The sequence below is a fragment of the Sciurus carolinensis genome, chromosome 13 (assembly GCF_902686445.1).
Source record: "Sciurus carolinensis chromosome 13, mSciCar1.2, whole genome shotgun sequence".
Lineage (NCBI taxonomy): Eukaryota > Metazoa > Chordata > Mammalia > Rodentia > Sciuridae > Sciurus > Sciurus carolinensis.
Genome location: NC_062225.1, coordinates 74868128 through 74895311, shown reverse-complemented (window position 1 = coordinate 74895311; position 27184 = coordinate 74868128). Strand labels below are relative to the sequence as shown.

General features: G+C 51.9%; 1 protein-coding gene and 1 long non-coding RNA gene across 6 annotated transcripts in view; one reads left to right on the top strand and one right to left on the bottom strand.

Annotated features, from left to right (window-relative positions):
* Nucleotides 1-359: 359 nt before the first annotated feature.
* The window catches only part of Dnmt3a (DNA methyltransferase 3 alpha), a 95406-nt gene continuing 68581 nt past the window's right edge, over nucleotides 360-27184 (bottom strand). The window contains 18 exon segments of the mRNA XM_047522091.1: nucleotides 360-774; nucleotides 1815-1933; nucleotides 2739-2808; nucleotides 5747-5832; nucleotides 6931-7058; nucleotides 7061-7078; nucleotides 7268-7358; nucleotides 8096-8241; nucleotides 10825-10909; nucleotides 11133-11316; nucleotides 11474-11586; nucleotides 12132-12211; nucleotides 12885-12929; nucleotides 13031-13180; nucleotides 13487-13643; nucleotides 13892-13999; nucleotides 14362-14520; nucleotides 14784-14999. Of these exon segments, the coding sequence (XP_047378047.1) occupies nucleotides 633-774; nucleotides 1815-1933; nucleotides 2739-2808; nucleotides 5747-5832; nucleotides 6931-7058; nucleotides 7061-7078; nucleotides 7268-7358; nucleotides 8096-8241; nucleotides 10825-10909; nucleotides 11133-11316; nucleotides 11474-11586; nucleotides 12132-12211; nucleotides 12885-12929; nucleotides 13031-13180; nucleotides 13487-13643; nucleotides 13892-13999; nucleotides 14362-14520; nucleotides 14784-14999 (2097 nt within the window). The 3' untranslated portion in view covers nucleotides 360-632.
* Nucleotides 17895-26752, top strand: LOC124962813 (uncharacterized). Of its 5 annotated transcripts, XR_007104603.1 has the most exons (6): nucleotides 18540-18938; nucleotides 19308-19403; nucleotides 19905-20140; nucleotides 24008-24138; nucleotides 25411-25571; nucleotides 25990-26752. It is a non-coding gene; the product is annotated as an uncharacterized LOC124962813 (long non-coding RNA). The 5 variants fall into 5 exon arrangements; XR_007104602.1 differs by lacking the exons at nucleotides 18540-18938; nucleotides 19308-19403 and adding an exon at nucleotides 17895-18431 and having other exon boundaries at nucleotides 20025-20140; XR_007104605.1 differs by lacking the exon at nucleotides 19308-19403.

The window sequence follows — 27184 nt, the reverse complement described above, 5'->3', positions numbered from 1 at the left end:
TGGTAAGACAGCTCAGGGGCTGGGAGGGAATTCTGCCACCCGAGTGTCTCTTTTCTGTCCCCGCTTGTGCTCCTATCTGACCAGGCTAGAGACAACAACAAAAAAAAAAAAGATTAAAAAAAAAAAAAAACCCAATATATAAATTTCTATAGAATTTCCTTTTTTCCCTCTCTTCCACCTTTCCTCTGCAAGGTATTGTTACCATTTTTTTTTTTTTTTTTTTTGTTACTGATTTTTGCTGTAATAACCCTCTTGTTTCAGTCACAGCAAGAAACAAAAACCCAAACAAACAAAACCCCTCTGGAAAGAGTAGAAAACAAAAGGTTTTACCAAAAAAAAAAAAAAAAAAAAAAAAGGGGGGGGGGCAGAGGGGACTTGGTTTGTTTTTGTGTTTTCTTTTTTTAAATAGGACTGAAGATTAACATTGAAAAATCAGGAGATGATGTCCAACCCTTTTCGCAAGGCAAAGCCCTCCGGTATTTCCGCCTCTGTGGTTTTGTTTTAAATTCCTTTTTCTCTTCTGGGTGCTGATACTTCTCTCCGTCCTCACGTTCTTGGTGTTTTATTGTGTTTGTGGTTTTTTGTTTGTTTGTTTAACTTTGTGTCACTACCTCAGTTTGCCCCCATGTCCCTTACACACAAGCAAAATATTCCTTCAGCGGAGCGAAGAGGTGGCGGATGACTGGCACGCTCCACGACCGGCCCAGCAGTCTCTGCCTCGCCAAGCGGCTCATGTTGGAGACGTCAGTATAGTGGACAGGGAAGCCAAAAACCCTGGGGGAGAAGAGGCAGAAAGGCAGGGTGAGCAGGGCCAAGATCAAGCGGCCCCAAAGCCATCTGATCACCTGCCAGGAGCACGTGACCAGAACTGTCCACAGCACCTGGGAAGGGGCGGGTGCGTCACGCTCACACCCACACACTCCTGTCCTGCTGAATCCTTTGCTTTCTGTAACCAATTCCAACGTTTGGATGGGTCACCGACCATGCGCCTCGCACTGTGCTAGTCTCTGTGGATTTAAAAGTTACTGTAATCCCAACCGTGAGCTCTGAACAGCAGAAATGAAGACTAGTGTGCTGGGCACATAGCTCAGTGGGAGAACACCTGCCTGGCACGTGCGAAGCCCTGGCTCCAATCCCCAGAACCACACACACAAACATGAAAAACACGTGTTCAAAAAGCACTTCCAAAATGCTTCTTGGACACACTACATAGTTCCCCTGATCGTGAGATCTAGATGCAGGGTAGACACAGCGCAAGTCTGAATGTAACACGTGTCCACTCCTTGATTCTCCCCTAAAGGAGAGTGGAGTTCCAAAAGGAGCTGGACTCCTCCCCAACTTCACAAGTGCGAGGATTTCCTGTTGCTGAAACTGGCATCTCTGTTGGCTAAATTCTGGTTAGACCCAGAGAACAGGAGCTGATCTAGCCCACCCCTTGGGCCTGCATTGCACCAAATCAGGGTGCAGAGGCTGTGTAGCCTACAAGGTCCCGGCTGCTGTGCTCACTTACAAAATACCTACGGTACAAGTTAAGGAAGTCCCCAGAGCTGCAGCATTCGAGGAGGGTTCAGCAGGCTCTCTGGAAGCCCAGGCATTCAGAGCTGATTCCAAAACCCCTCCTGAATTGTGACCAGTCAGCCAGTCCCTCCCCAGCCCAGGGTCCTGCCCCTTTGGAAATGCCCAATAAGGCCCTCCCTCCCACTGCACCTGTGGCTGTGGGAAACACTAGCCTGGGACAAAAGCGAAGACCCCTCCATCAAGCACAGCAGTCAGAGCACCTCACTCAGAGACCAGAATAGGAGCAGCACAGGTACCTTTCCATTTCAGTGCACCAAAGGATGTCCTCTTTCTCATTCATGAAGACGGGGAAATGCTGGTCTTTGCCCTGCTTTATGGAGTTTGACCTAGTAGTAATGGTCCTCACTTTGCTGAACTAGAAGATGGAGAGAAAAGAGGGATAAGCACGTACCCCATCACCTCTGCCAAATGTTGGTGTGGCAGGCGAGCCTGGTGCTGGGTTCCAGCTGGCTCTGGAGGAGCTGGGTTTGTGGGGGAGAACCTCCCCATCCCCATGGTCCTGCTTCTCTTCCCACCTTGATGTCACCTGACCACCCTGGGTCCAATCTAGCTAGTCAGACTTGAGAGGCAACAGCTCTGGCCGCTGTCCTCTCTAAATCCTCCAAAGAATGGGTCCCCTCAGGAATCTGCAGGGAAAAGCACATCGCGTGACCTAGAGGTTCAAAGTCGGGCTCTGGATGTCAGCGGTCCTGAGTGTTGGAACTGCTGGCACAGGAACTGATGCCTCACCCACTCACACCAGATTTCTCCAGAGAAATTCACAATATAGGAGGTAGCTCTCTGCTCTTGTAATAGGTTTCAACTAAAAATAACTTTAAAGAATATTTTTAGTTATAGATGGACACACCTTTATTTTTACGTGGTGCTGAGGTTCGAACCCAGTGCCTCACACGTGCCAGGTAAGCTTTCTACCACTGAATCACAACCCCAGCCCATTAACTAAAAATAATTTTTTTAAAGAACACAGCAGGCCCAGAACTTTGGTAAAGACTTCTTAGTGTCTCCCTCCCAGGAGAAGCTGGGCAACTCTCTCCAGGGATGCAGGGCGCAAGGACAGTAGCTCTGGTGACCCTCCATCATCCCTAACTGCATTCTCTACACTGGTTGTGCCCACAGGCCAAGAGGGGCAGGTGCGGGGAATGTATGGGTGTGGGGCTGACCTTGGCTATTCTGCCATGTTCCAGACACTCCTGCAGCTCCAGCTTATCATTCACAGTGGATGCCAATGGCCTAGGAGGCAGAAGAGAGAAGGTGACATCAGAGACCTGGAGAATGCAGGAAGGTCCCTACAAAGGCGCTAATGCCAGTAGGTAAAGAGCCTGCATCCTCATCATGCACATACAGTATAACCCTCTTCAAATTTCCCATAAACCCCCACACACATACACAATCAATCGAGACTTCATCCACACAGGCAAATGCAAAAGTGGTCTCAAATTTCCAACAGACAGATGATGCCTAGTCAGAAGTAGGGAAAACAGTACCATGTTTTAAATCAGTTATTTTAAAATGTGCCAAGTTTTAGTTTTAAGAATCCCACCACAAAGCAGGCTTTGAGAATGACAGACTATTCTGAGCTTCCTTGTGGTGATTATATGGGGTGTGTGGATATCAGATGAAATCCACTGGACTGTACACCTAAAATGTACAGTGAAAGATCTTTGTTGCTGTTGTTTGTGGTCCTAGGGATCTAATCCAGAGCTTCATGCATGCTAGGCAAGTGCTCTACCACTGAGCCACACCCCAGCCCCCACGCCCCTTTTGTGGCACTGCAGATTGACCCCAGAGTCTTGTGCTCTACCACTGAGCTACATCCCTACCCGCTAAATAAATAAAAATTTGTTTATTTTTTTGTACTGGGGATTGATCCCGCTGGTACTTTACCACCATGCTATGTCCCTGGTCCTGTTTTAATTAATTTTTAAAAAACTATTTATTGCAGTTCTGGGGGTTGAACCCAGGGGCACTCTACCAGTGAGTCACATGCCCAGGCCTGGTCTTGCTAAATTGCTCAGGGTGACCTCAAACTTGAGATGCTCCTGCCTCAGCCTGCCAAGTCTCTGAGATTATAGGTATGTGCCACTGCACTCAGCTTCATTTTAGAAACAGGGTCTCACCAAGTTGAAGTGGGTCTTGCTAAATTTTGAGACAGGCATTGAACTTGTAATGCTCCAGCCTCAGCCTTCTGAGTCGCTGGGATTATGGGTGTGCACCACTGCACCCAACCATTCCATCTTCCTTATTTTCTCTCTCTCTCTCTCTCTCTCTCTCTTTTTTTTTTTTTTTGTGGTGCTGGGGATTGAACCCAGGGCCTTGCACTTGCAAGGCAAGCACTCTACCAACTGAGGTATATCCCCAGCCCTCATTTTTTCAATGAGATAGGGTCTTGCCAAGTTGCTAAGTCTGGCTTCAGATCTGTGATCCTCCTGCCTGCCTCACCTCCTAGCTTCTGGGATTACAGATATGCATCAAAGACTTCAAGTTTTACACAGGCCTTGAAACACTAAAATACACTTCTGTGGGGATAAGCTGATGACTAAAGATCACTTTTGGTGCCATCCTTTTCTGATTATTTTCCGAGTATTTCATGAAGGCTTCCCATAGCACTCCAGGATCTAAGCAGGGAAACAGGGGGCTTGTGGTAAAACCAGACACATCTGTTAGGGATGTACCATCCACTTGGCTGTGTATGATGCCTGTGTTCCTTCCAGAACCTCAGGAGTTCTAGTATTTTAGAGTTGGAAGAAGCAGTGGAAACAACCTCATAGTACCAAGGTCTGTCAGGAGACACTGAGTGGCTCTAGAGAAACAATGGACCAGAAGCTGGGCATGGTGGCACACACCTGTAATCCCAGTGACTTGGGAGGCCAAGGCAGGAGGATTCTAAAGTCCAGACCAGGCCTGGCGATTTTTCACCCTGTTCTCAGAATGAAAATATAAAAGACTGGGGTATATTCGGTGGTAGAGTGCCCCTGGGTTCAATCTTCAGTACAAGGGGAAAAAAAGAGAGAGAGACACTGGACCACTTCAATCCATCCAGTTTTCTAATACACACATATCTTGAGGGTCCTGCAGGGGCAATTTCAGGTTGGCTGCCCTGACCCACCTCCTTCTCAACAAACCCTTGCAAAAGACTGCAGCTTTACAAATGTGGTGTGAAACAGGAAAGGCCCTACAACTTTATAAGAGTGGCAAAGAGGGACCTTCGATGACTGAAGTCAAGCTAAATGATGTTTTCTATTTACAAGGTTTAAAGTCCACAACTCAAAACAATCTGGACAACAAATCCCCCAGACTGGGTCTTGAGAGCAGGTGGTTCTCATTTTGCTTTTCAACTGCAAACCCTGGAACAGTTCCTTTCTCCTCTGGGCCTTTCTAGAATGCAACCACAGCACCTGAAGAATGAAATTTCCTCTCATCTGGGAGATCTGAAAGTAGAAAGTCCTTCCAACTGGGGGCCTGCAGCCAACCAAGTAAGAGGAACACACAGAATTCTCACGCTGGGAGGGTGCTGCTCCGAACCCCCTCCCTCTGCCCCTCCCCCTCCTCCGTGGCTTTTCCTCGGGAGGACCTAAGGGACAGCTGGCTCTGCACACAAAGATGCAGGCAAACCAACTAGAACCCTGCAGCACAGGACTCTTGTGTAAAAATGTGCCTTTAAAGGTCTTATGTGGGCCACTGGTTGCTAGTTTTTTTCTTGGGACTTTTTGGTTTTTTTGGTACTAGGGATTGAATCCAGGGTACTCTCCCAGTGAGCTACGCCCCTATTCCTTTTTTTTTATTATTTTTTTTTGGTGCTGGGGATCGAACCCAGGGTCTTGTGCTTACAAGGCAAGCACTCTACCAACTGAGCTGTCTCCCCAGCCCCCTATTCCTTTTTTTTATTTGGAGATGGTCCCAGTAAGTTGCTGAGGCTGGCCTTGAACTTGCCTCCCTCCATGTCAGCCTCGTGAGTCACTGGGATAACAGGTGTGCACTACTGTACCTGGCTGCTGGTTTTTTGAGGTAAGTTATTTTCAATAACCAGATTTCCTGTTTTTCTCAAGGAATAAAGAACATGGCAGAATAGCAGGCATGCAGCAATGCAGGTGGCCTGGGAAGGACCCTCACTGACCTCGCCTTGCAGGCAGCCACCCACAGCCCCCTGGGCCCAGGAGCGCTCACCAACCTGTTCATACCGGGAAGGTTACCCCAGAAGTAGCGGGCCCTATGTGCGGCTGACACTTCTTTGGCATCAATCATCACAGGGTTGGACTACAAAATAGGAGATAGTTTGAAGATGAGCAAAGGGGGAAATTAAATAGCTCTGGGTAATTTTGCTGGTTGAGAACCTTAAGGCCTCAAGGCCCCTTACATCTCTCAGGAGGCCACACACTGGAGAAGCCTGAAGCCCCTAGGAAAAGCTGGAATTAAACCTGGCCGCATTCCATGTGCTCTTGCTGGATTCCTCTAGGCTGGCTTTGTCCACCTCTACTTTCTGCAGTGATGGTAATTATTCTCTCTCTGCACTATTCACTGCAGTAGCCACTGGTCTACTAGCTAGAGACGTTCACTTTGTACTTGAAAAGAGGCCAGTGTGATGGGAACTGGCAATTCTCAAGTTGATGTAAATGGCCACCAATGGAAGATATCAGGTAAGGCTGCTCCCGACCACCTGGAGGCTAAGAAAGTAACCTCCAGTGAGTGTGGTGTGTTCACTGTGTCCACTTGATAAGCCAGGTGGATGCTGCTCACATTTAAAGTGGGAATGGCAGTTTGAGGCGTTACTGGTCCAAGACTTGGGATCATGGACTCAAGCTCCCAGAGGGTCCAGTCACAAGAATGCCTCTGGCTACAGAACTCCTGAGTGTGGCTCACACTTGGCTCAGAGCTGAACTGGGACTCACATCATAGGAAATGAAAATTTGAGATAAGCCATGTTTTCTTGCCAGGTGCCATAAAGCATCCGACATAGTGCCAGAGAATGAGGACGAGCCCCTCTGGTCACAGAAAATTGCATCTGCATCTCGAAGGTCTCCTGAGTGTTAGCACCACACAGAACCCCGGACCCCAGGCAGGAGTCTGGTACCTCACCCTACTTAGAGACGGGTCCTTCAACCAGAGGTCCATGCCCACGCTACCACCTCCTAGAGCGAGCGCGCCCATTCCTTCACACGGGGTGGGGGTGGGAGTTGGGGGCACTAACACGGCTTCCTCCCTTTCTACTTGGGAAGCCCAGAGCTTCCCAAACAGGCCCCTTGCAAAGCGAAGTCACCAGTCCCCAGCTCCATAATGCAGATGAGACAGGGATGAAGCAGCAGTCCAAGGTAGAAGCCATTAGTGAGCTGGCCAAACCAAGGTTGCTGGCTATACCTCGAGAAATCGCGAGATGTCCCTCTTGTCACTAACGCCCATGGCCACCACATTCTCAAAGAGCCAGAAGAAGGGGCGGTCATCTCCCTCCTTGGGCCGCGCATCATGCAGGAGGCGGTAGAACTCAAGAAGAGCCGGCCAGTGCCCTCTGAGAGGTCGGAAGAGAAAGCCATCAGCTGGGGCTGTCTGCATCACACAGTGGTGTGGCTCGCGCATGGGGAGGGCAAGGGAAGACAGGGTCGTTGGGAGGAGCTGACCCAGGGTAGAAATATCTAAGGAGGAAACCTAAGTGCGAAAGCACCAGCTCAAAAGGTAGAGGGGTGAGGACAGCACCTACCGTAGAGTCCCTTGCGGGCAGGGTTGACGATGGAGAGATCATTGCAGGGACTGCCCCCAATCACCAGATCGAATGGGCCCCACTCCTGGATCTGGGAAGACAAAGGCAATGTGATGGGCCTGCTGCCCAGGGGCAGAGGCAAAGGAAGAGGAATGATCTGTGAATGTGGCAAAGTCATGGAGGATCTGTGGGCTCAGCTTCTGAGCAGTGAGTAAGCAAACCAAACTGGACCATCCCTGAGGCCAGCAGGGAGCCCAGGCTGTGCCAAGCAAGAAAAGTAGCCCCTCAGCAGGCAGGAGCTCCTGGCAGTTGGGCAGGGTGTCTGTGCCATGCGAGTGCCCTCCAGGATTCCAGAGGTAGACCCAGAAAACTGGAAGAACAGAGGACCTTATGCCAAGACCCTGCCCAGAGCTCCCCTGGAAGTGGAAGCTGCTAAGCTATTTGCCCAAAGTATTCAGAAGATGAGAACCTTCCTCTCCAATTTGAAGTACTTTATCATAAAGGGTCAAGAAATCAACCCAGAGAGCAACTGAGCCCCAAAAGATAAGCTCCCAAATTCCAGCCCTCGCCCCGTGCTAGCAGTGGAACCCAGGGCCTCATGCATGCCAGGCAAGTGCTGTACCACTGAGCTACACCCCAGCCCCAAGTTCCCATTTCCAATTTGCCTATTACCCTTGCAAGTCAAAGACGAAAACTAGAAGATAAGGAGGCCGGGGGAAGCATGAAAAGGAAACAGCCAGTGAAGAGAATGAAAGGGGACGGGGGCTGCCTCCAGGAGCTGAAGTGCAGGGAAGAGAAGGCAGGGTGTGCCCCGCAGCACTGACATACATGCTTCTGTGTGACGCTGCGGACGTCCCCGACGTACATGATCTTCCCCTGGTGTCGCACCATGCCCACTGTGATGGAGTCCTCGCACACCTCCGAAGCTATGTAGCGGTCCACCTGGATGCCCAAGTCCTTCAGCACCAGGAGCCCTGTGCCAAGCAGACACAAGGTCAGCTGCAGGCCCCTCCTCTGCCCTGCCCATGCACCTGTCTGAAATACTTTCTGGACAAACTGGAACATCTGCACAAGGGCACAGTGTTTGGCCTGCTAGAAAGGTGGCCAGAGCCAGGGACACCAGAGCCAGACGGTGGCTGGTTTCAGGGTCCAGAGAGAACCATTTACTTTTTGGTGGCCTTTCCTTGTAGCTCCTACATTGACATCTTGGTCCTTCTTCACCCCTGTATCACCTCCATCTGAAATTCTGTCCCACCCTTCAAGATTTCACTGGATGCCACCTGCTCTAAAAAGGTTTCATCAACGCTCCATCCCACAGCAGTCCCCTGGAGTCATCTGGAGTACCCCAGCACTTTCCATCCTTCAACATCATTAGAGTATTTCCCTAATCCAGTCCCTCCCTAGGACCGACAGTGTCTGAGACAAGTAGAAGGGTTCATGTGCTGAGCTAACTTCCTGCCTACAATCCCTCTTTTGTCAATGCTGCTGAGACAAGGAAACAATGAGAACAGACCCCAAGAGCTTCGGGAGAAATGGAAGACAGTGGCATCATTTCCACGGCTCCCAAGAGGTCTCTCCAAGGAGCTTTTACAGCTTCTTGGTATGACATAATTCTGAAAGATCCCGAGGGTCTAGCCTGGGAAACTTGAATTGCATGTGAACGTCTCTAGATTTACAGGACATCAGCAGTGAGCTGAGAACAGAAGACAAACGTATGGCTGGGATATGACCCCCACCTCACCCCTTTGACCAAGGTCCCCAGGCTTGGACCATCTGTAGCACCCTCCAATCACAAGACACAAAGTTCTAAGGCAAGCAATGCCCTTTTTTGTTTTTTTGTAAGCACTCGGAGTTGAACCCAGGGCCCTATGCATGTAAGGGCCCCATGCAACTCTACCACTGAGTTGCATCCCAAGCCCAGCAATTATATTCTTAGAAACAGAGGCCCTCAGCCTGGGAAGAGGGTAGGGGTGGCAGTATATATTCAGCTCAACCTTCAGGAGAGTTTTCTGGCAGCATCAAGAGCTGCATGTAAAATAATGATAATGACAATGCCTGACCAGGACCCAGCATTCCCTAAGGGTTTGTCCTTAGGAGATATTGGCTTAACTATATAAAAATGTATTTAGCTGGGTGCAGTGGTGCAGGTCCATAACCCCAGCAGTTCTGAAGGCAGGAAACTGCAAGTTCAAAGCCAAACTCAGCAATTTACTTAGAGTCCCTGTCTCCAAATAAAAAATAAAAAGGACTGGAGATGTGGCTTGGTGGTTAAGTGCCCTGGGTTCAATCCCTGGAACAACAACAACAAAAAAAGATATATTTACAAGGAAGCTTGTCACAGCACTGCTTATACTAATGAAACAACCTAATGGGGGTCAGTTAATAATTTGCAATATGTTTTTTTTTTTTTTTTCTTGCACTGGGGATCAAACCCAAGGACACTTTACGACTGAGTTACATTCCCAGTCCTTTTATGAGACAGGGTCTGAGTAAGTTGCTGAGGTTGGTCTTAAACTTGTAATCCTCCTACCTCAGCCTCTGAGTCAAGATTACAGTACTTTCACTTGAAGAAATCCAACACAGCACTTACAAATGAATGTAGCTCTACATTGGTTGATGTGAAAAAAAAGTTATAAGAAATGACAAGGCAAGTTTACAAAACAGTATGCATCCACATTCTTGGTTAACTAGAGGCCTGATTATATAAACATACACGTGCACAGGAGAAAATTCTAAAAGGACATACACCAAAATGTTAAAATATTATGGGTGACTTAAATAGTCTTCTGTAAATTACCTAGTTTATTCTATTTATTTTATTTATTCAATTTTCTTAAAATTATTTTTAGTCATTAATGGACCTTTTTTACGTGGTACGGAGAACAGAACCCAGTGCCTCCTGCATGCCAGCAAGTGCTCCACCAATGACCCACAACCCCAGCTCTATTTAATTTTTTTGGTACTAGAGATTTAACCAGGAGCACTTTTACCATCCCCAGCCCTTTATTTTCTATTTTGAGACAAGGTCTCACTAAGTTGCTAAGGCTGGCCTTGAACTTGTGATCCTCCTGTCTTGGCCTCTTGAGTTGCTGGGGTTGACCATTTTATTTATAAGCAGTCACTCCTATTCCACTGTAGGATCTCCTTCATTAGGGGAAATACCCACTGGGCAGATTCGTTTGCCTTAATTTACTTTTCACTTTTGGCTAAAACCCATATCCACGGACTGCATAATTTTTCATTTAACATCAAAGTTTCCTCTTTATGATAATATTCCCCCCCAGTACTGGGGACTGAACCCTAGGGCAGTCTACCTTTGGGATACATTCCCAGCCCTTTTTCAAAACTTTTGAGACAAGGTTTTGCCAAGTTGCACAAGCTGGCCTTGAACTGGTGACCCTCCTGCCTCAGCCTCCCAGTAGCTGGGTTTACAGGTAGGTGCCACTGCACCCGGTTAGTGTAGGATAACATTTTAATAGCTATACTGTCAACACACTTACATGGCTCCCTGTCCAAGGACAAGGAAGCCAGCATTTCTTGGAACCTGTGCCACTCACCTGTAGCAATTCCATCAAATAGAGATAGCACCCGGATGGGCTTCCTCTTCTCGGCTGGGACAGGTGGGTAAACCTTCGGAGGGTCCTAAGCAGTGGGCACAGTGGTCAGGTCTACACTCAGGACCGCCCCACAGATCCCCACCCTGGGCTGGCCTTCCCAGCCGATGAGTGCTTAGGTCTTCTAGGTCTGAAAACCCCATGCACGGCTTGACTATTTCTGCTTATTGCCCAGGCCCTGCTACCCACCAAAGTGCTCTGCCTGGGTCAGCCAAGAGCATTCAAGACCACACCTCAGGCCCAGCACTCACAAATTCCTGGTCGTGGTTATTGGCGAAGAACATCTGAAGCCGTGAGGGCCAGTCGTCCCGCCGCCGCAGCAGCCCGTAAGTGCCCTTGTGCCCACACATGTAGCAGTTCCAGGGGTCTTCCTTAATGGCTGCTTGGGCAGCCCCTGGCCCCACCAAGAGGTCCACACACTCCACGCAAAAGCACCTGGAAGGAAACCCAGTGAGCAGGGGGCACCTCTCGGTCCCAGTCCAGGGAGACCAGAGTATACAACCTGGAATGGAAGCACTCAGTCCAGAGCAAGGCTGTTAGGGCAAGCAGGACAGCCCAGGTCCCGGGCAGGGTCTGGAGCAGGGAACCTCACCTGCAGCAGTTGTTGTTCCCACACATGAGCACCTCGCGCCCTCCACAGCAGATGGTGCAATAGGACTGATAACCGTCGTCGTCATACTGGTATGCACACTCCAGGAAGCAGTTCTAGGAAGCAATGCAGAGGGTCAGAAACCACCAGGCAGGGTCCAGCAGAGCCAGGGTAAAGGCAGGCTCTGAACCTGGCCTCTTGGAGCCTTGACTCAGCCCTGGAGACAGAACCCTGCCGCCCCAGGTCAGGCCTGAACTGCAGACCTGGGAAGGGGAAGCCTCACCTCCCCACATACCACAGGGGAGGGACCAAAGAAGGGCCCGAGAGCAAGGCCAGGGCCGGAGGGGAGCTGCCCACCACATTGCTCCCTCCTGCAGCTTTTCTTCCAGGGCTCCCAAGGACATGGCAACCCACAAGTCAGCCCGCTTGACCCCACCTCTCTGCTGCCCACCCCTTCAAATCAGTGACTGCCACTTAAGCCCAGCTGATGCCCACACCTGGGTCCCAGAATGGGGCTTGAGAAGATATTTGAGGACAGAAACAGAACAAGCCAAAAGCTTGGAGACCAAGGGCTCATTTGCTCAGAACTCTGTTCGTGGAATCACCTGGAGGTCTCCATCACACTCCTACCAGGTGCCAGGGAGGTAGGCGGGCTCCCTACCTTGCAGTTCTGGCACATTCCACCGATGAACAGAGGGTGCTCCAGGGTGACATTGAGGCTCCCACAAGAGATGCAAATATCTACAAAGCAGCATGTATTTTGTGAGCAACTCCAGAGGCCCTCACCAGACCACGGCCCAGACCCAGAGATGTTCCACAAAGCGGGTGCCAGGGCAGTAGCCAAAAAGGCAGGCAGGAAGAAGCCGGAACCCCCACCCCACAGAGCAGCAATGCCACCATCCAGCAACAGGGTGACCTGGAGGAAACCCACTCGCAAGAACAGGGTCCTGGCCTTGTTGCTCTGGAGTTATTCCAGGGGCAGCCTGGTCCCTGTTCCCAATCCTTCCAGGTACTGGGAGCTATGAGCAAGATCAGTACCATTATGGCTAGGGAGATGGATGTGGGATGACAGGTGAGGAAGGATGAATGGTCAGGAGGTCATCTTCAGACCATGTTCAATCATCTCCTAAGGCCACACTTCTGACTCACTAGGGTGTCACGAACCCCAAAGGCCAGACTATGCCACTGACAGAAAAGCAAATTCCTGACACTAGGACGACAGATGGTATGTGAAGCAGGCTGGAGGTGGCGGGGCAAGGAGACAGGCCTCCCGAGTGCTGATGTCACAGGGCCCATGGCATTCCAACCTTTCCAAGAACCTGTGCCAAAGCCACTGCACGCCCGAGCTACACAAGGGCCAGGGTCTCCTGCCTGCCTATGTTAGGAGCACCCGACTCCCAGGAAGCAGACTCACCCTCAATGTTCCGGCATTTCTGCCGCACCTCGTACACCAGCCGCTCTGCAGAGGGAGGGAAGGCTGCATCAGAAGAGGCCACCCAGGCCATGCCTGCCCCTTGGTAGGCCACCCTCCCAAGTCATCCTCTAGAGGCAGCCACCCACCTCTTGTGCGTTCATCAATAATCTCCTTGACCTTGGGTTTCTCAGTTGTGCTCTTCCGTGGCTTTTTGGCTGGTGGGGGTGGCGCATAGGCAGCTGCCTCAGGCTCGACCCACATGTCTGTGTAAACTTCCTTGTAGGGATTCTTCTCCTCTGCATCAGGAAGGCAGGAGACCAAGTCAGTTACAGGCTGCCATGGAGCCCCATCTCCCCTGCCATGCGACCTGCAGTGGGGTGCAGGCTGGTCCTCAACTGGTTGCTACCTCCCAACTCTCGGGGTCAGGCAAGCCAGTGCAGGGTTCCTGCACTGCCCTGAATCCAGGGGAGGGAAGCCATGGCCACTCCTACTGGGTCCCTCTGTGGGACCTTGGCAGCTCTTCCTAACAATGGCTCCCCAAGCCCTGGCTGGGATCTGGCTGGTAGGGGTGCCAAAAGGCTGGGCTGGGTACCCATATTTACCTTCCGGTGGCTCCAGGCCCTTTGGGCCAGAGGGCTGGAACCCCCCGAGGGCCCATTCGATCATCTGCTTGTTCTGCACCTCCACAGCCTTGGCGGTGTCGCTCTCATCGCTGTCATGGCAGGCTGGGAACAGCTTCCCCGCACGACTGCTGGCCACCTGGAGGCAACATGTGGGAGCACAGGTCAGCTCAGGGTGCATGGCAGGTGAGGCGGACTCAAAGCTGACTCCGGAGCAGCAAAGGTGGGCGGGGTGGGGATGGGAGAACGTCTGAGGAGGCAGGCCTGGAAGGGGGCGGCCAGTGAGCTTGGGAAGAACTCACAGCCAGAGGGTCTTGAGCCGGGCCCAATTTCACTGCATCTTCTTGCTAAGCTCCCTCCTCTGAGCCCCTGGAGGGCACCGCTCACCTGTAGGACTTCATAGATGGCTTTGCGGTACATGGGCTGCTTGTTGTAGGTGGCCTGGTGGAAGGCGCTGCAGAACGAGCTCAGCGGCATCAGCTTCTCGACACACACCTGGGGATGAGGTGACCGTTTGCTCCTCCCCCACTCTCAAACCCCCACCCCAGGGAGTGCCTCGCAATTCTCAGGGTTGGGAGGTATTGACAAATAATGACAAATGAGGGGCTGGACCAAGAGCGGGAAGACCACCTGAAGGCAGGTGGAAAGAAATTCTTGTGGAAGGGCTCCTGGCAGCTAACAGGCTGCAGGCTCCAGTCTGAGCCAGGGGTGTGACCTAATCATCTCCAGGGTTTCTTCCACATACCATGTGCAGACAAAAAGAGCCCACGTCTACCACCCCAATTCCAGATAAAATGCCCCAGCTAAAACTACAGACCCTGAGGCCCCCAACACACTCCAGCCAACCCCAGACTCACCACTGAGAATTTGCCGTCTCCGAACCACATGACCCAGCGGGTGCCTTCAGCTGCACGGCTCCGACCCGTCATCCACCAAGACACAATGCGGCCTGGCCACCAGGAGAAGCCCCGCAGTTTCCCCCACACCAGCTCCCCAATGCCAAAGCCCCGGCCGTCCTGGAGCCCCAAGGAGCAGAAATAATTACATGGTGGTCACGTGGCCCTGCCACCCTGACCCCCCCATGGCAACCCCAGCCCTGGCCATCTGGGGGCAAGACAGCCAGGAGAGAGCTCCACAGGAAAGGAGAGAGAGAGCAAAATAGGGGCGATGACAAAGACCAGGCTGGGGGTCGGACAGAGAGTGAACGGCCAGAGGGAGATGGAGAGCGGATGGGGGGAGCTGGCAGTGGACTAGGCTGGTGAAGTAGCAAGCCGCTCACCTCATACTCTGGCTCATCGTCAGCTGATTTGGTGGCATTCTTGTCCCCAGCATCAGCCCCCACGGGCTCGGGTGTAGTGGCCACGGTGGGAGATGCCGGGTCAGTGGGCTGCTGCACAGCAGGAGGGCTGGCCTCCTCCACCTTCTGAGACTCTCCGGACCCCTGGTTCTCCTCCACAGCATTCATTACTGCAATTACCTTGGCTTTCTTCTCAGCCTGAGGAAACAAGGAGCATGAAGTCACCTTGACCCCTCCAGGAACCAGCAAGGCAACTGAGATGGAGGGGCTGGCTCTTCTCAACCCGTCGGTGGTCTGGAGACAGTGACGGGAGGTAAGGGGCCAGAGAGAACAGCTCTTCCCTCATCAACCCAACTGGCTGGCCATGGAAATGGAAACAGCTGAAGTTGAGAGGTGAGCTCAAATAACTCGATTCCATTCCAGCCTTTTTTTCTGCCTCTCAGGAAACCTCCCTCCATGGCCTAATCCTCACCCCGGCCAGCTCATTAGTTGCCCACCCTCTGATCTGGAAAGGGTAATTCTATTCAAATATTAATTATGCACCATTGTTCAGGCACAGATATTGGCTCCAGTCTCTCCTTTCTTCCTTTCCAATCAAGGGGAGTTCTCATCTTTTTCTCCACAATTTCCCTTGGCAATCATCTCTTGTTTTCCTGGTCTCTAGATCACAGTTCTAGTTCTGTGATGTCTACTGATTGTTCATAGAGCACATCTCCCCCCACATCTGCTCCAAGACCATAGAATGCTCCACAAGAGCCTGCCTGCTCCCATGCTCAGACTTCATTAAGAGCTTTCGTGTCACAGCTAACATACTGTATGCTGTTACCTTCTATGTGCACCTTTCAGAACCATAAATACATTGATTCATTCAATTATTTGCTGAGCACACAGATCAGGCACTCTCTGCCATCCCACCAACAAATTAATAATCCAAACCCCCATTATTTTCCCATTGAACAGTCTCCAATCTTTCACCGTATCACACTCGTCTTTGAGGCTACGATCCACACGCCCATTCCTTCTCAAAACCTGCTCCAGGATCCCTATAAAGGAGAATGAAATCCTTGGTACTTAGTTCTGAGAACCATTCAACTTAATCTCACCCCCACTACTGAACCTAGGACACCCAGACCTCACACTTCAAGGCTCTGCAACCATTTTCCAGCACACCAGAGTCAGCAGGAAAAATCCTATTTCTGTGTGTGTGTGTGTTTAGGTCCTTGGCAAAGACCAAACACGCGCTCTACTACTGAGCTCCACCACCAGCCCCCCAAATTCCATTTTCAACACAGCTTTCCCCCAAGAGCCTGGAGTAGCTAATGCAAACCCACCCTCAAGATTTCAAGTGATCAGAAAGCAACCTGGAGTATAAGACATCTAAACCAGAAGTCCAAACAGTTCATTCCCATCTTAGCCTGGCAGCTCATTAATAGCGGACTGACCCAGTCCCTTCTTTTCAGAGTTGCCCCAGTCTGAAGGGCATTTGAACTGCAGGGTTTCTGGTCACCTGTTTAAGAATCTGACATATACATGTATCAAGAATTCCAAGGACAATCGCAAAGCCTGTCAATGAACCCCGTATCCAAGGGTCCCAGGTTAAGAACCTCTAGTCAATGATCTAGTGCACTGATTGGTAGATTTGCTTTATTTCATTCAAATCTTCATGTTTTTGCCTTGCGGCAACAAATCAAATCTTTTTCTTATGGCAATTCCTATAACATGGAGGATGTTAGTCATAGCTTTCTCTCACTACAAATTCTGAAATGAGATAAGGTATCCTTTGCCCCCAGCCCACAGACAGCTGGGAAAATGAGCTCAAGGTGGCCTGGTGGGGTGGAGGAATGCAGAGTAATTGCTCAACCCACCTCCGCCCCAAGCTCACCTGGTCCCCCACCTCACCTGGTCCACCTGGTCGGAACTTTGGCTTCCCCTTCCTTCCAAATTGAGCTACCACCTCCTCCCGCAAGATGTACCAAGGCTAGGCCTCTAGGGAACCCACTTCTTTTCCTGGGATCACTAGCTAGTCACTCACAGATAAGACCTCCCCACCCCTGGCCCCGCCTGGTGGTCTGCTCCCTCTGTTGTGCTTTCTTGACCTTCAGGCAGGGATGACTGACCTAGATTAGAATGTTGCCTCGGAAGTCCCAAAGACACTGTTTGTAGGCCCTCAGTCAGTACAAGATATGCAGGTGGCAGAGGACGGGAGGGGAAGGGACCCCCTATAACTTCCATAGTAAGCAGCAGCCAGTGAGTGCCAGCTCTCCCCCAGGTTCCAGGGTCTAGAAGGGAGTCGTGCCTGCCACCACCCTCAGTACTCCCCCACAGCCCCTTTGTCTCCCTCCTCACCCCCTCCACAGCAGTTCCTGAAAATTCTTCTGCCCCCACAACTTCCCCCGGCTTGTCAGATGCTGCCGCTGATAGCTGCTCCGCATCCCCAACCCACTCTGAGAACACGCGCCCAGCACGGTAGAGACTGGCAGAGGAGGAAGGGGGCCTCCACCAGGACCAGGCAGCAGAGGAGGGGGTTAGCAGCAGGAGGCCAGAGGAAAGGGGAAGAAGGGCCGGAGCAGCCGGTGGGGGAGGGGCCTCATTAGAATAGTCAGCTCAGGGCCGGAGAACCAACCTCCTTTCCTCCTCCACCACCCCTGACCTTCTCCCCAGGGGAACAATAGGAGAGGGAAGGGTTAACTCGGGGCTCTCCACTTTGGGCTGATGGCTCCTCTCCCTTAGAGGAGGCCGAGAGTCTGAGCAGGGTCCAAAGAGGGACGCTACACCATCCCCCACTACCCCTGGCTCAAGGAAGTCACTTGGCCAGGAGTTTGTCCAGTCTGGGGAAAGCCACTGGTAATTCCACTGACTACAGCCTCCCGGCCCAGTTCCACTCCTAGGGCAGCTGTCCGCCTCCACCTCCTCCTGCAACACCATCCCAAAGGTCAGAGGTCTGAGCACCAGGGCTTCCAAGCCCACGAGGTCTTGGGCCATCCCTGCGTCACACGGCATCAGGCTGCCCCCACGCCCCCTGTCAGGGTTGCACTGCTCTCTTCCACCCCCCACCACTTCCTTTTGGCTGCCTGCCCTGTGGCTCCCTGGAACTCCAAGGGGAGAAAACTGTCCCTCTCAAGAGGCCACAATCTGGAAGGTCCCTGAGGGCAGTGTGGTCCCCAGGCAGGCACACGGGTCAACGAGAAATCGCCAGGTACCATCTGCCAGCAGCTCAGGCCAAGCTGCTTCCAACCCAACTCCTGGTCACAGCTGCCCTCGGCCAAGCCGCCTGCTCCCCCAGCCTGCAGTTACCACTGCCGGGGCTGCTCTTCCAGTCCCCTGAGGGCGCCAGGTGCCACTAGAGCCCGGTGAGGAGTGGGGCCCTGGGGTTCCTGAGCGGGAGTGGGCGGGACGGCACTAAGTCAGCATCTCCAGAACTCAAGCGGGCCGGGGACGCCGAGGCAGCTGCGGGCCAGGGAGGCATACTTGACTCTTTTCAAACACAGAGGGCTGCGGGGATCCTCCCACCGGCCCGGCCGCCTCCCCGCCCCCCAGTCTCCCCAGGGCTCCGTCCAGGAACCTACCCATAAGGCCAGGTGCAGCCCCTCTGCGGTCCGGCTCAGGTGTGAGCCCCGGCCCTGAAGCTCTGTAAGTAGCTGCCCGTCTGGGGGGAGGGGAAGGGGGCGATGGGGCTGGGGGCGGAGGGGGCCAGAGGGAGGGGGAGGGGGCGGTGGGGGGGAGGGAGGGAACATTTTCTTTGTCTAGAACTCCAGGTCACGTGGGCCCCGCTGGAGTGCCTGGTTGGCTGCTGGCGGGCCGGGGGAGGGGGCCGGCCTCCGACGCTGGCAGTGGGCCAGCCCCTCTCCGGGGTCCGAGGGGCGCGGGGGCCTGGGGGCGAGGCGGGCCTGCGCCCGTTCCCAGGCCCCGCCCCGGCGCGCGCCCCCTCCTCGGCCGCCCGCCCTGCCCCCTCGGCCCCGCTCCGGAGGAGATTAGCGCCGGGCCGTGGGTCGGGCGGGGAGCCGCGGGGCGCCGGGAAGGAGGGCCGCGGGGAGGGGCGGGCGCGCCGGCCGCGGGCCCCGGGGAGCCTGGCGGAGCCGGGCAGGACAGCACGGAGCTTGCGGACGGCCTGGAAGAGCCAGGAGAAAGTTGTAGAAAGTGAGTTTCGCAGAAGCACGACCGGAAAAAAAAAAAAAAAAGCTTACAGACGCGCGAGTGCCAGGGAGCTCAGGGAAACTCCGAGTGCAGATGGAGGCGGACAGAAGGCAGCCGCAGGCAGGCTGCGCTCCGGGACCCGCACGGTGGGGCGGCCCCTGCACGTCACAGGTGCACAGAGAGGGGCGCCTGAAAAGAGGGGTTGACAGATTCGGACACCGGGAACCTCTAACTGGCCACGTCCCGGGAGGGCCCCAGGTCGCTCGTTTTCCTATTTGTAATGTGGAGTCGTGAGGGCCATCGTTAGAGTAGAGCAAGGCCTCCATTCCCAGCCAAGACATCTGCAGCTCAAGACGACAGTATCGTCACCAGGAGCCTCCAGGTGTAGCCTCCGCCATTTCAAGCTCCCGCCTAAGCAGAGGCACCTACCCCCAAGGCGACGCAGTCTCCACCCACACCCTCCATTAGGTGGGTTGTAGCATCAGATCCAGGCACAGACACTTGGCCCTGCCCTCAGGGAGCTGCCAGATTCCACTAGTCTTGGGGAGACATGAAAAGACCACTGAAAAACAAGCATATGTAAGATAACTAACACAGATACCAAGCAGATGGCTTAGAGGACAACTGTAAAAGGGGTGGTATGAATGATAAATGAGATTACAGAGGTCAGAGGATGAATGGGATTTGGAATGAGGTCAGCCAGGTAGGGTAAGAGATACTAGGCAAAGGAGGGAGGGAAAACCATGCTCACCTCCACCCTCCCAGTTCCACTAAAGCTAAAGGGGAGGAGAAAGATAAGGAGAGATGATAAGAGGGGTCAGGCATGTCAATGGATATATTCTGTAACAGTGAAGAGTAAGGGCAGGTTTTCTGACAAGATAAATGGATATTTTAGAAAAATTAGTCCTGGTTTCAGTTTGCAAGATGAATTAAAAAGGACAGCAAACTGAAGGTGAATGTTCCCAGCAGGAGAGAGCTGTCTGGCTGCAAAAGTGGCAGAAAATCTGGACTTGAGTTCTGATTCCACCACCATGACCTTGATGTGAGCCACTTAACCCCAAGAAGTCTGTTTTCTCATCTGCAAAACAGGAATGATGACATCAGCTCTCTGGAGCGCTGAAGACCAGCATCCTAAGGACAATGAGATAACTCCCCAGGTGCCTGGCCCCCAGCCATAGTCAACTGGGACATACCAGCTGGAACAGGTATCAGAATAATGAGGACAAGAAATGCACTGTTAAGGAGAGCCCACCATCTCTTCAGGGACTCAGCTTATCTTTCCCAGGGCCTTCAGAACAAGTAAGCCCTGAAGAGGACAGAGGTCTCCAAATCAGAGGACCTTCTCCATATCAGTCTTGGGTTACAAACTTCCCTTCCAACCCTGAACCCATACACAAGGAAAAAGAGCTATTCCAATACAAAAAGGTCCTCTTTGGTCCCAACCCGTCTCTCAACCGCATCAGGTTATCTGCTCTAGACATCTTTTCAGGAGATTCCCCAGCCATCATGAGAAGCCCAGAGTTGTGGGCTAGGTGTGTAGCTCAGTGGTAAAGCATGTTCCTAGCATGAAAAAGGCCCTGGGTTTGCCATGAATTTACCCCTCTTGCCTGCCCCTGACATTTAAGGAATGTGAAGTGACTTGCTAAGGTGCTTGCCTCACTGAGGCCTCCTTAGCATCCAGGCCCTGTCAACAGCTATCTTCAGCCTCACCCCAGGCCTTCTCTCAAAAGGAAGTTTCTGATTTCTGGCTTGGCTTCTCCTTTCTGACATCCTAGCTCATCTGGATACCTCCTTTTCCATTATAAGCAACTAAACACCTCAGACTGTACTGTGGCCCTAGGACTTCTCCAGTCAATAATAAAAGGCCTGATCGTGCAGCCAAGACTCAAAAGTGTTAGAACTGACCATTTGCTTTCTCCTGGCCCACAAAGAAAGTAGGCACTCTCCCCTAGCTGTCAACCTTTTTTATAATTTCCTTTAAAATTCAAGTCAAGCCAGGTGTGGTTGTGGACACCTGTAATACTAGTTCTCTGGAGGCTGAGGCAGGAGGATTGTAAGTTTGAGGCTAGCCTCTGCAACTTAGCGAGATCCTGTCTCAAAATAAAATTGAGGGGCTAGGGTTGTAGCTTTTTGCCTAGCACATGTGAGGCACTAGGTTTGATTCTTAGTACCACATAAAAATAAACAAAGATATTGTATCCATCTATAAAAATATTTTAAAAATAAATAAAATAAAATTGAAAAAAAAGCTGGGGATGTAGCTCGGTAGGTAGATGCTTGCTTAGCAAGTGTAAGGTCCTGGGTTCAATAACCAATGTCACAAAATTAATTTAATTCAAGTCAAAGCTTAGCTCTTCCACACAACTTCCTAACTTAAGCGAAAGGAAGCCCAGACTCAAAGGTATTCCCTAACCATCTTAGGGTATCTTCCTCTTCTATGGCCACGCAGACAGGAAACCACCCTTTCATGGACTAAGTCTGTGTCTTTGTCATCAGTAGACAGAATTAGACCCCAAAGCAGAAGAGACCCCAAGATCTAGGATAAGTTAGAGGTGATTTTGGAAAAAGGTCAGAGAAAAAAAAACAGGACAGCCTTTAATGAACCTCAGGTCACATAAGCCTTTGACCTTCCCAGTAGTTTCTGGGATAGGTCTTTTGATTGAGATAAAGATAGTCAACTTAAAATAGCAGCTTAATGTAAAATAAGCCCTGTTCTTGGAATTGTTATCAAAGTATGTTGAAAGGAGGGACTCTTGGATGAAAAGAAGTGTGGTGGATGTCAAGAGCCTAAAAGAGGTGCTGGAGAGGAAGGATCCAGCCTGTCCAACAGAGAGAGTGACCTCAAAGGCAGAGCACATTTCCTGTCTGGCAGGCAAAGACAGTGGTGACTCAACAGGCCACCAGAGCTGATGAAAACCTCTTGGGAACACCTGACTCTCAGCCCTGATGCTGTATTCATCAAGCAAACTTCTAACTTTAATTACATTTTCCAGTGACTCTCGTACCTTTTATGCTGCCAGAAAACCACAGGACAAGTATTATGATCTACATGGCCAGGACATGTCCTATTCTAAATTGCTAAATTTACTGTTCTGGTATCTGTCACTCTCTAGTGTCTTTGAAGAGCATTGTCATAACAGCGTACACTCGACTTTCAGGCCCACAGAACTGAGATGAGACCCTCAGCCAGGATATGGCACCAAAGAGCAGTAACGCCTGGAGGTCCCAGTGGCAAAGCCACTCCTACTTGCTTTGTTTTAGCTCAGTGCTCAGTGTCTGTAGCCTGCCTTAAAGTGCCCTGCTGGTGGGGCGAGGGCAGATTATCAGTTGCCATCACTCACAGGACAGTGAGCACCTATGTCCCTTTATTCACAATCAGAGAAGCCACGACCCTAAGAGCAATCTGCAAAGCAACACACTGGGAAGTCACTGAATATTTCCTTCCTGTCCTCACTGACCCTACCAACCAAAGGCCATGAGGTCAGGATGGGTGTTCTGAACCTGTCTTTCTGCCTGCATTTCAAAGTCTCAGTGCCAGGCAATCAATACTCTTTCATGACACTTAAGGTCTCCACAAACCTGGAGGCATGTTCTGCCACCCACTTGCCACTCCTCATGCTGTTCCTTCTGGGAATGCTCTTCCCCTTCCACTTGCACCAGCCCAGATCCTGCCCATCCTACGTCAGTTCACCAGTTGCCTCCACCAAGGAAGTTTCTCTAGCCCTGTGCTTTCTACTGAAGTAGCTATTAGCTGCATGTGGCTACTGACAACAAAAATTAAAATCTAGTTCTAAATTGCACTAGCCACATTCTAAGTGTCCAAGGGAGCCACAGGTGGATGGGGGCTACTGTACTGGGTAGCACTGGTCATAGAACAGTTCCCTCTCCTCAGAAAGTTCTTTCAGACAGGGCTGCTTTGGCCCTTTACCCTTACTCCCACTACTGTCCCTACCTTACAGTCCCTTGTCCTCCACCTTGTCTCCTCCTCCTCCACTTCCCTCCCATGGCACTGTGTAACCCTCCCTTAGATCTGCCAGTCTTATTGGAAGGGAACTGTGCAACCCTCTTCTCCAGGAGATGAATATCAGAAGGCCTGAACTGGATCTTATTCAGCTTGGTTTGGAAGCTCGGTGGAAGACGGGCCACTTTAATGGAAGATTAGAACAGTGTTTCCTGAACTGAATGCAACATTGTCTCAGAAGCTTTGTCCCAAGCCCCCCAAGTTCCAGGCTGGGGGACAAATAACCTTTCATTGAAGAGATTCTAGGGTTGCTAAGGGTCTGGGTCTAGGGCTCCCCAAAGCCAGAAATCTTCATTTTCCTATTCCCCTGCAGTCCATGGGGGTTGCAAGCAAATGACCAGGACCAGGCTGCTGGCAGTGAAGCTAAAAATAGCCGCTGAGCCCACAGCATGGAGTTAGCAGGACTTGTTGCTAAGGAGACAGCAGCAGAGAGAGCAGCTAAGCTGGAGAAGGTGTCAGACGCGCACCCGGAGAGCAGAGGCCATTTTGGGGGACTCTAAGTTGACAGGGGTCCAGGGCTCCCACCTAGAGATGTGCAGCCTTCTAGCAGCTTCTGACTAATGCTCTAAATGGGCAGATGCCCCCCCATCCCTCAGTACCTCATCTCCATGGAAACCACCATGACTTGGGTGAAGTACCAGCCCCTGGAAGGGAGGCCTCTGCCTGGAGCTGGTTGTTATGGCAACATCCCCCCTTCCTGTCATTCTCTCTCTTCTGGCTTCTCCTGAGGGAAGAGGTGGGGGCCAGACTTGGCTTAGTCAGTATGACCAGGAAACATGGGCTTCCTGACAAGACTAACCTGCCAGGGGCTCCAGAAGCTCCTGGGAGCCTGGAAAGGCCAGTCAGTCCTCAGCCCCAGGCACAGCTCCTTGTCTTTCCATGAGGCCCTTACAGGTCATCTTGCCAGAAGAACCCCAAACCTACTGGGGTTTAAATGCAATCAGGATCACCCAAGGAGGATTTTAAAAATTTAGATTCTTGGGCCCTACCTACATAGATCAGCAGCGGCAGGCTTGGGGTAGGGCCCAGGACTCTACTAAAACCTCCGTAGGTAATTCTGATGCCAGCCAGTTGTGAGAACCAGAGAATTACGAGTGAGGACACTGAGGCCTCGACAGGACTGGGCCCACCTGAAGGGCCAGAACCACCGACTGAAGAGGAAGTGGTCTGGAGAGAGGACAGGTAGGAAGGAGGACGTGCGACAGCATGTTCCCACACTCAGCCACTTGTCCCAGGCCAGCCTCCTCACCTCCAGGGCCTTTCCCTCCTGCTCCCCTTTCTGGTCAGAACATGTTGTTTGATATTGGGTCATGATTTAAAACCACAGTGCTGGACACACTTTCCCCAATGGCAGAAAGCAGAAGGCAGTAGGCTGGGGAGTCTGGTTCCCAGAGTGTACAAATGGTGGCAGCCCAGGCAGATGATTTGGACTGAAAGAGAAATTCATCCTCCCCCTCCTCCTGAAGAAAAGCAAAAGGGTCACCATGGCAACTGCAGTGTGCTGGACTAGTTGGGCTCCATGCCACCAGCCCAAACCTGGGCCCTGAAGCAGAATCTCCTCCCTGAGGCTCAGGAGAGGTACAGCATTTGAGCGAATGCCACTGGGCAGGGACACCCCACCCCCACTTACCAGATTAATTTTCTGAAGCCACCCTGTGAGCCCGCCTGAAATACACCTATGCCCCAAGATGGCCCCAGGATCTGTGAGTCCTGGGCACCTGCTGGGTGGGTGGGGGCCCTGAGGAAGGGAAGAAGGTGGGAGAGACGGGCCTCCACGTTTCTGTTACAGCCTAATTGGGTATCCAGGACCCACCATACATAAACCACAGCCCTCGTTCAGACAGCATGCAATTAGATGGTAAATTATGTGGTAGCGATGCTTCCTACATGTGCCCAGGAAATCAGACACCCTGGGATCAGCAAAGGCAGGAAGATTCAGGGGAAGATGAGCACACCCTCTAGGTTTTCAGGCGGGAATGGACAGATTTGGGAGTCGCCTGCTGTGGCATTAGCCCCAGCAGATGAGGGGAAGGAACAAACACAGGCAAGGCCACTGGTATATCTAGTACGAGGGGCTGAGGCAGATGAATTTTGATACAGGACTTCTGATCAAGAGAGTGAAATGAAGAGACTGGGACTCTGGCTCAGTAGCTGAGTGCTTGACTAGCTAGCATTCTAGAGGCCCTGGGTTCCATCCCAAGCACCACAAAAAAAGAAAAATAAAAGGCAGGGTAGAGGACCTGCCAGAAAGCCAGTCCTTCCCTTCCCACTGACCCTCCCTGCCACCCCAGCTCTCTCCCAAGCAGCCCGCAGCCCTCCTCCGGGGCTCAGCCCTCTGCTTTCCTAATGGCTTATGCTCCAAAGCCAGAGGCACCAGGTCTGCAGCAGGCCTCCGCAACCCCCTCCCTGCCTCTCCCACCCGCACTCTCCTGAAGCTCCACTGCTGATCCACAGGCCCCGCTCTCCTGTCCTGCCACTTCTGTCCACCAACCAAGAACTCCTGGGCCTGCACTGCTCCACCCGAGTCTGGGGGCAGAGATGACGTTGCGGGGGGGAGGTGTGGCCATGCTGCACTGACCCCAGGACTCACCTGCACCTTAACTCGAGAATCAAGGGTGAGCGTGTGGAGGGCAGTGGGGGAGGGGCATGGTCTTGGACTGGGCAAGGTGTAGCTGATGACAAGACCTTAACTCACCACCTGGCTTCCCTGGACCTGTTCCCTAACCAGCCTAATAGGACTATAAATATCTGCCAAACATTACAAGTAAGATCAAAGGAAGTCAGGAGGGGGCAACACTTGGGAAGCAGAAAAACCTCATGACAAGTTTGCTTTAGGACACAAGAATGTTTTCACTGTGTTTTAGAAGCCAGACCTGGAGACGTATTAATGCTGTACTGGGGGGAGGGGCGAAGGACCTGGCACACCTTGACCCCCACCCTTCCCCCACCCCTTATTCCTGGCTCTGGGGGTCAAAGGGAGGGGCTAAGGGACCACCATTCAGATTCAGGCATGCAAACCCTCTCAAATTTCAGGGTCCAAAGAGAAGACCTGGAGGGCCCAGGGAGAGCATGGCTACCGCTGAAAACAGCAGGAGCGCCTGCCATCTCCATCCGAAAGGGAAATTTAAATTCCGGCACCAAGTCCTTTCCGGTCTTCCCCCACACGGGCGGCTTGAAAGGTGTTCCTGGCATCTGCCTGCCTCCAAGCCCATCCTTTTTCTTCAGCTGGTCCTTCCAGATCCAAGAGCCTGCACCTGGGCCTACCTCAGAATGACCTGGAGACCTTTAGAAGTGACTTGTTCTGGCTGTCACTAAATTCCCGTGTTTAAACAAAACTCCCAGGTGACCCTAGTGTGCAGTGAGGTCCCAGATGCAGGTTATACAGTATTTCGGGGAATCTCCTCAGGTTTGTTTACTTCTAAGCATCTGAAGCTGGGTGGTTCTCAGACTTCAGAGACCCCTGGAACATGTGGGGACCTGGCTGATATCCAGGCTGTTCAGACACGGCTCCAGAGATCCTGCTGCAGTGGCTCAGAAAGGGGACGTGCCTTGGATACAGTGCCTGGGGAATCCCGAGGAGTGACACAAACCCACCTCCAGGGAACATCTTTGGTGTGTAGGAAGCAGGTTCATATTCTGATTTTTGCCCCATAAAGTTGCTTTTCAAACACCACCAAGATTCAAATACATAGGGGTCTGAACTGTTATTCCTATTTTTTGTCCACTCCATCTGAGCTGGAAGTGAAAATAAAAGTATTTGCACTGCCTACTCTTAATTGTTAAAGTGGAAGACGGGAAGAGCCATGTTATCTGTAAAGTGTTGTCATGAAGAATGGCTAAGTCCAAAAAATGGTAAGGTGGGCAGCTGGTGTGGAGGGAGTACAAAGTGACAGGTTAGGACAAGGGACAGACTTTAGGAAGTGCTCCACAGAGGGTGACAAGGGGGCTTAGTAGTCCTCTAGCTGGTCCAAGAACTCCACAGCACCCTGTTCTACCTTTCCTCCTTTAATATTTTGCAGTACTGGGGATTGAACCCAGGGCTCCTCAAAGGCCAGGCAAGTGCTCTACACTTACCTACATTCCCAGGTTTTGTTTTGAAACAAGGTCTCACTAAGTTGCCTAGGCTGGTCTTGAGCCTGTGATCCTCCTGCCTCAGCCTCCACACCATTGTGTTCAGACCCAAATGCAAGTTTTATACAAGTCTGTTTTGAAAGAGCCCTTATGAGGA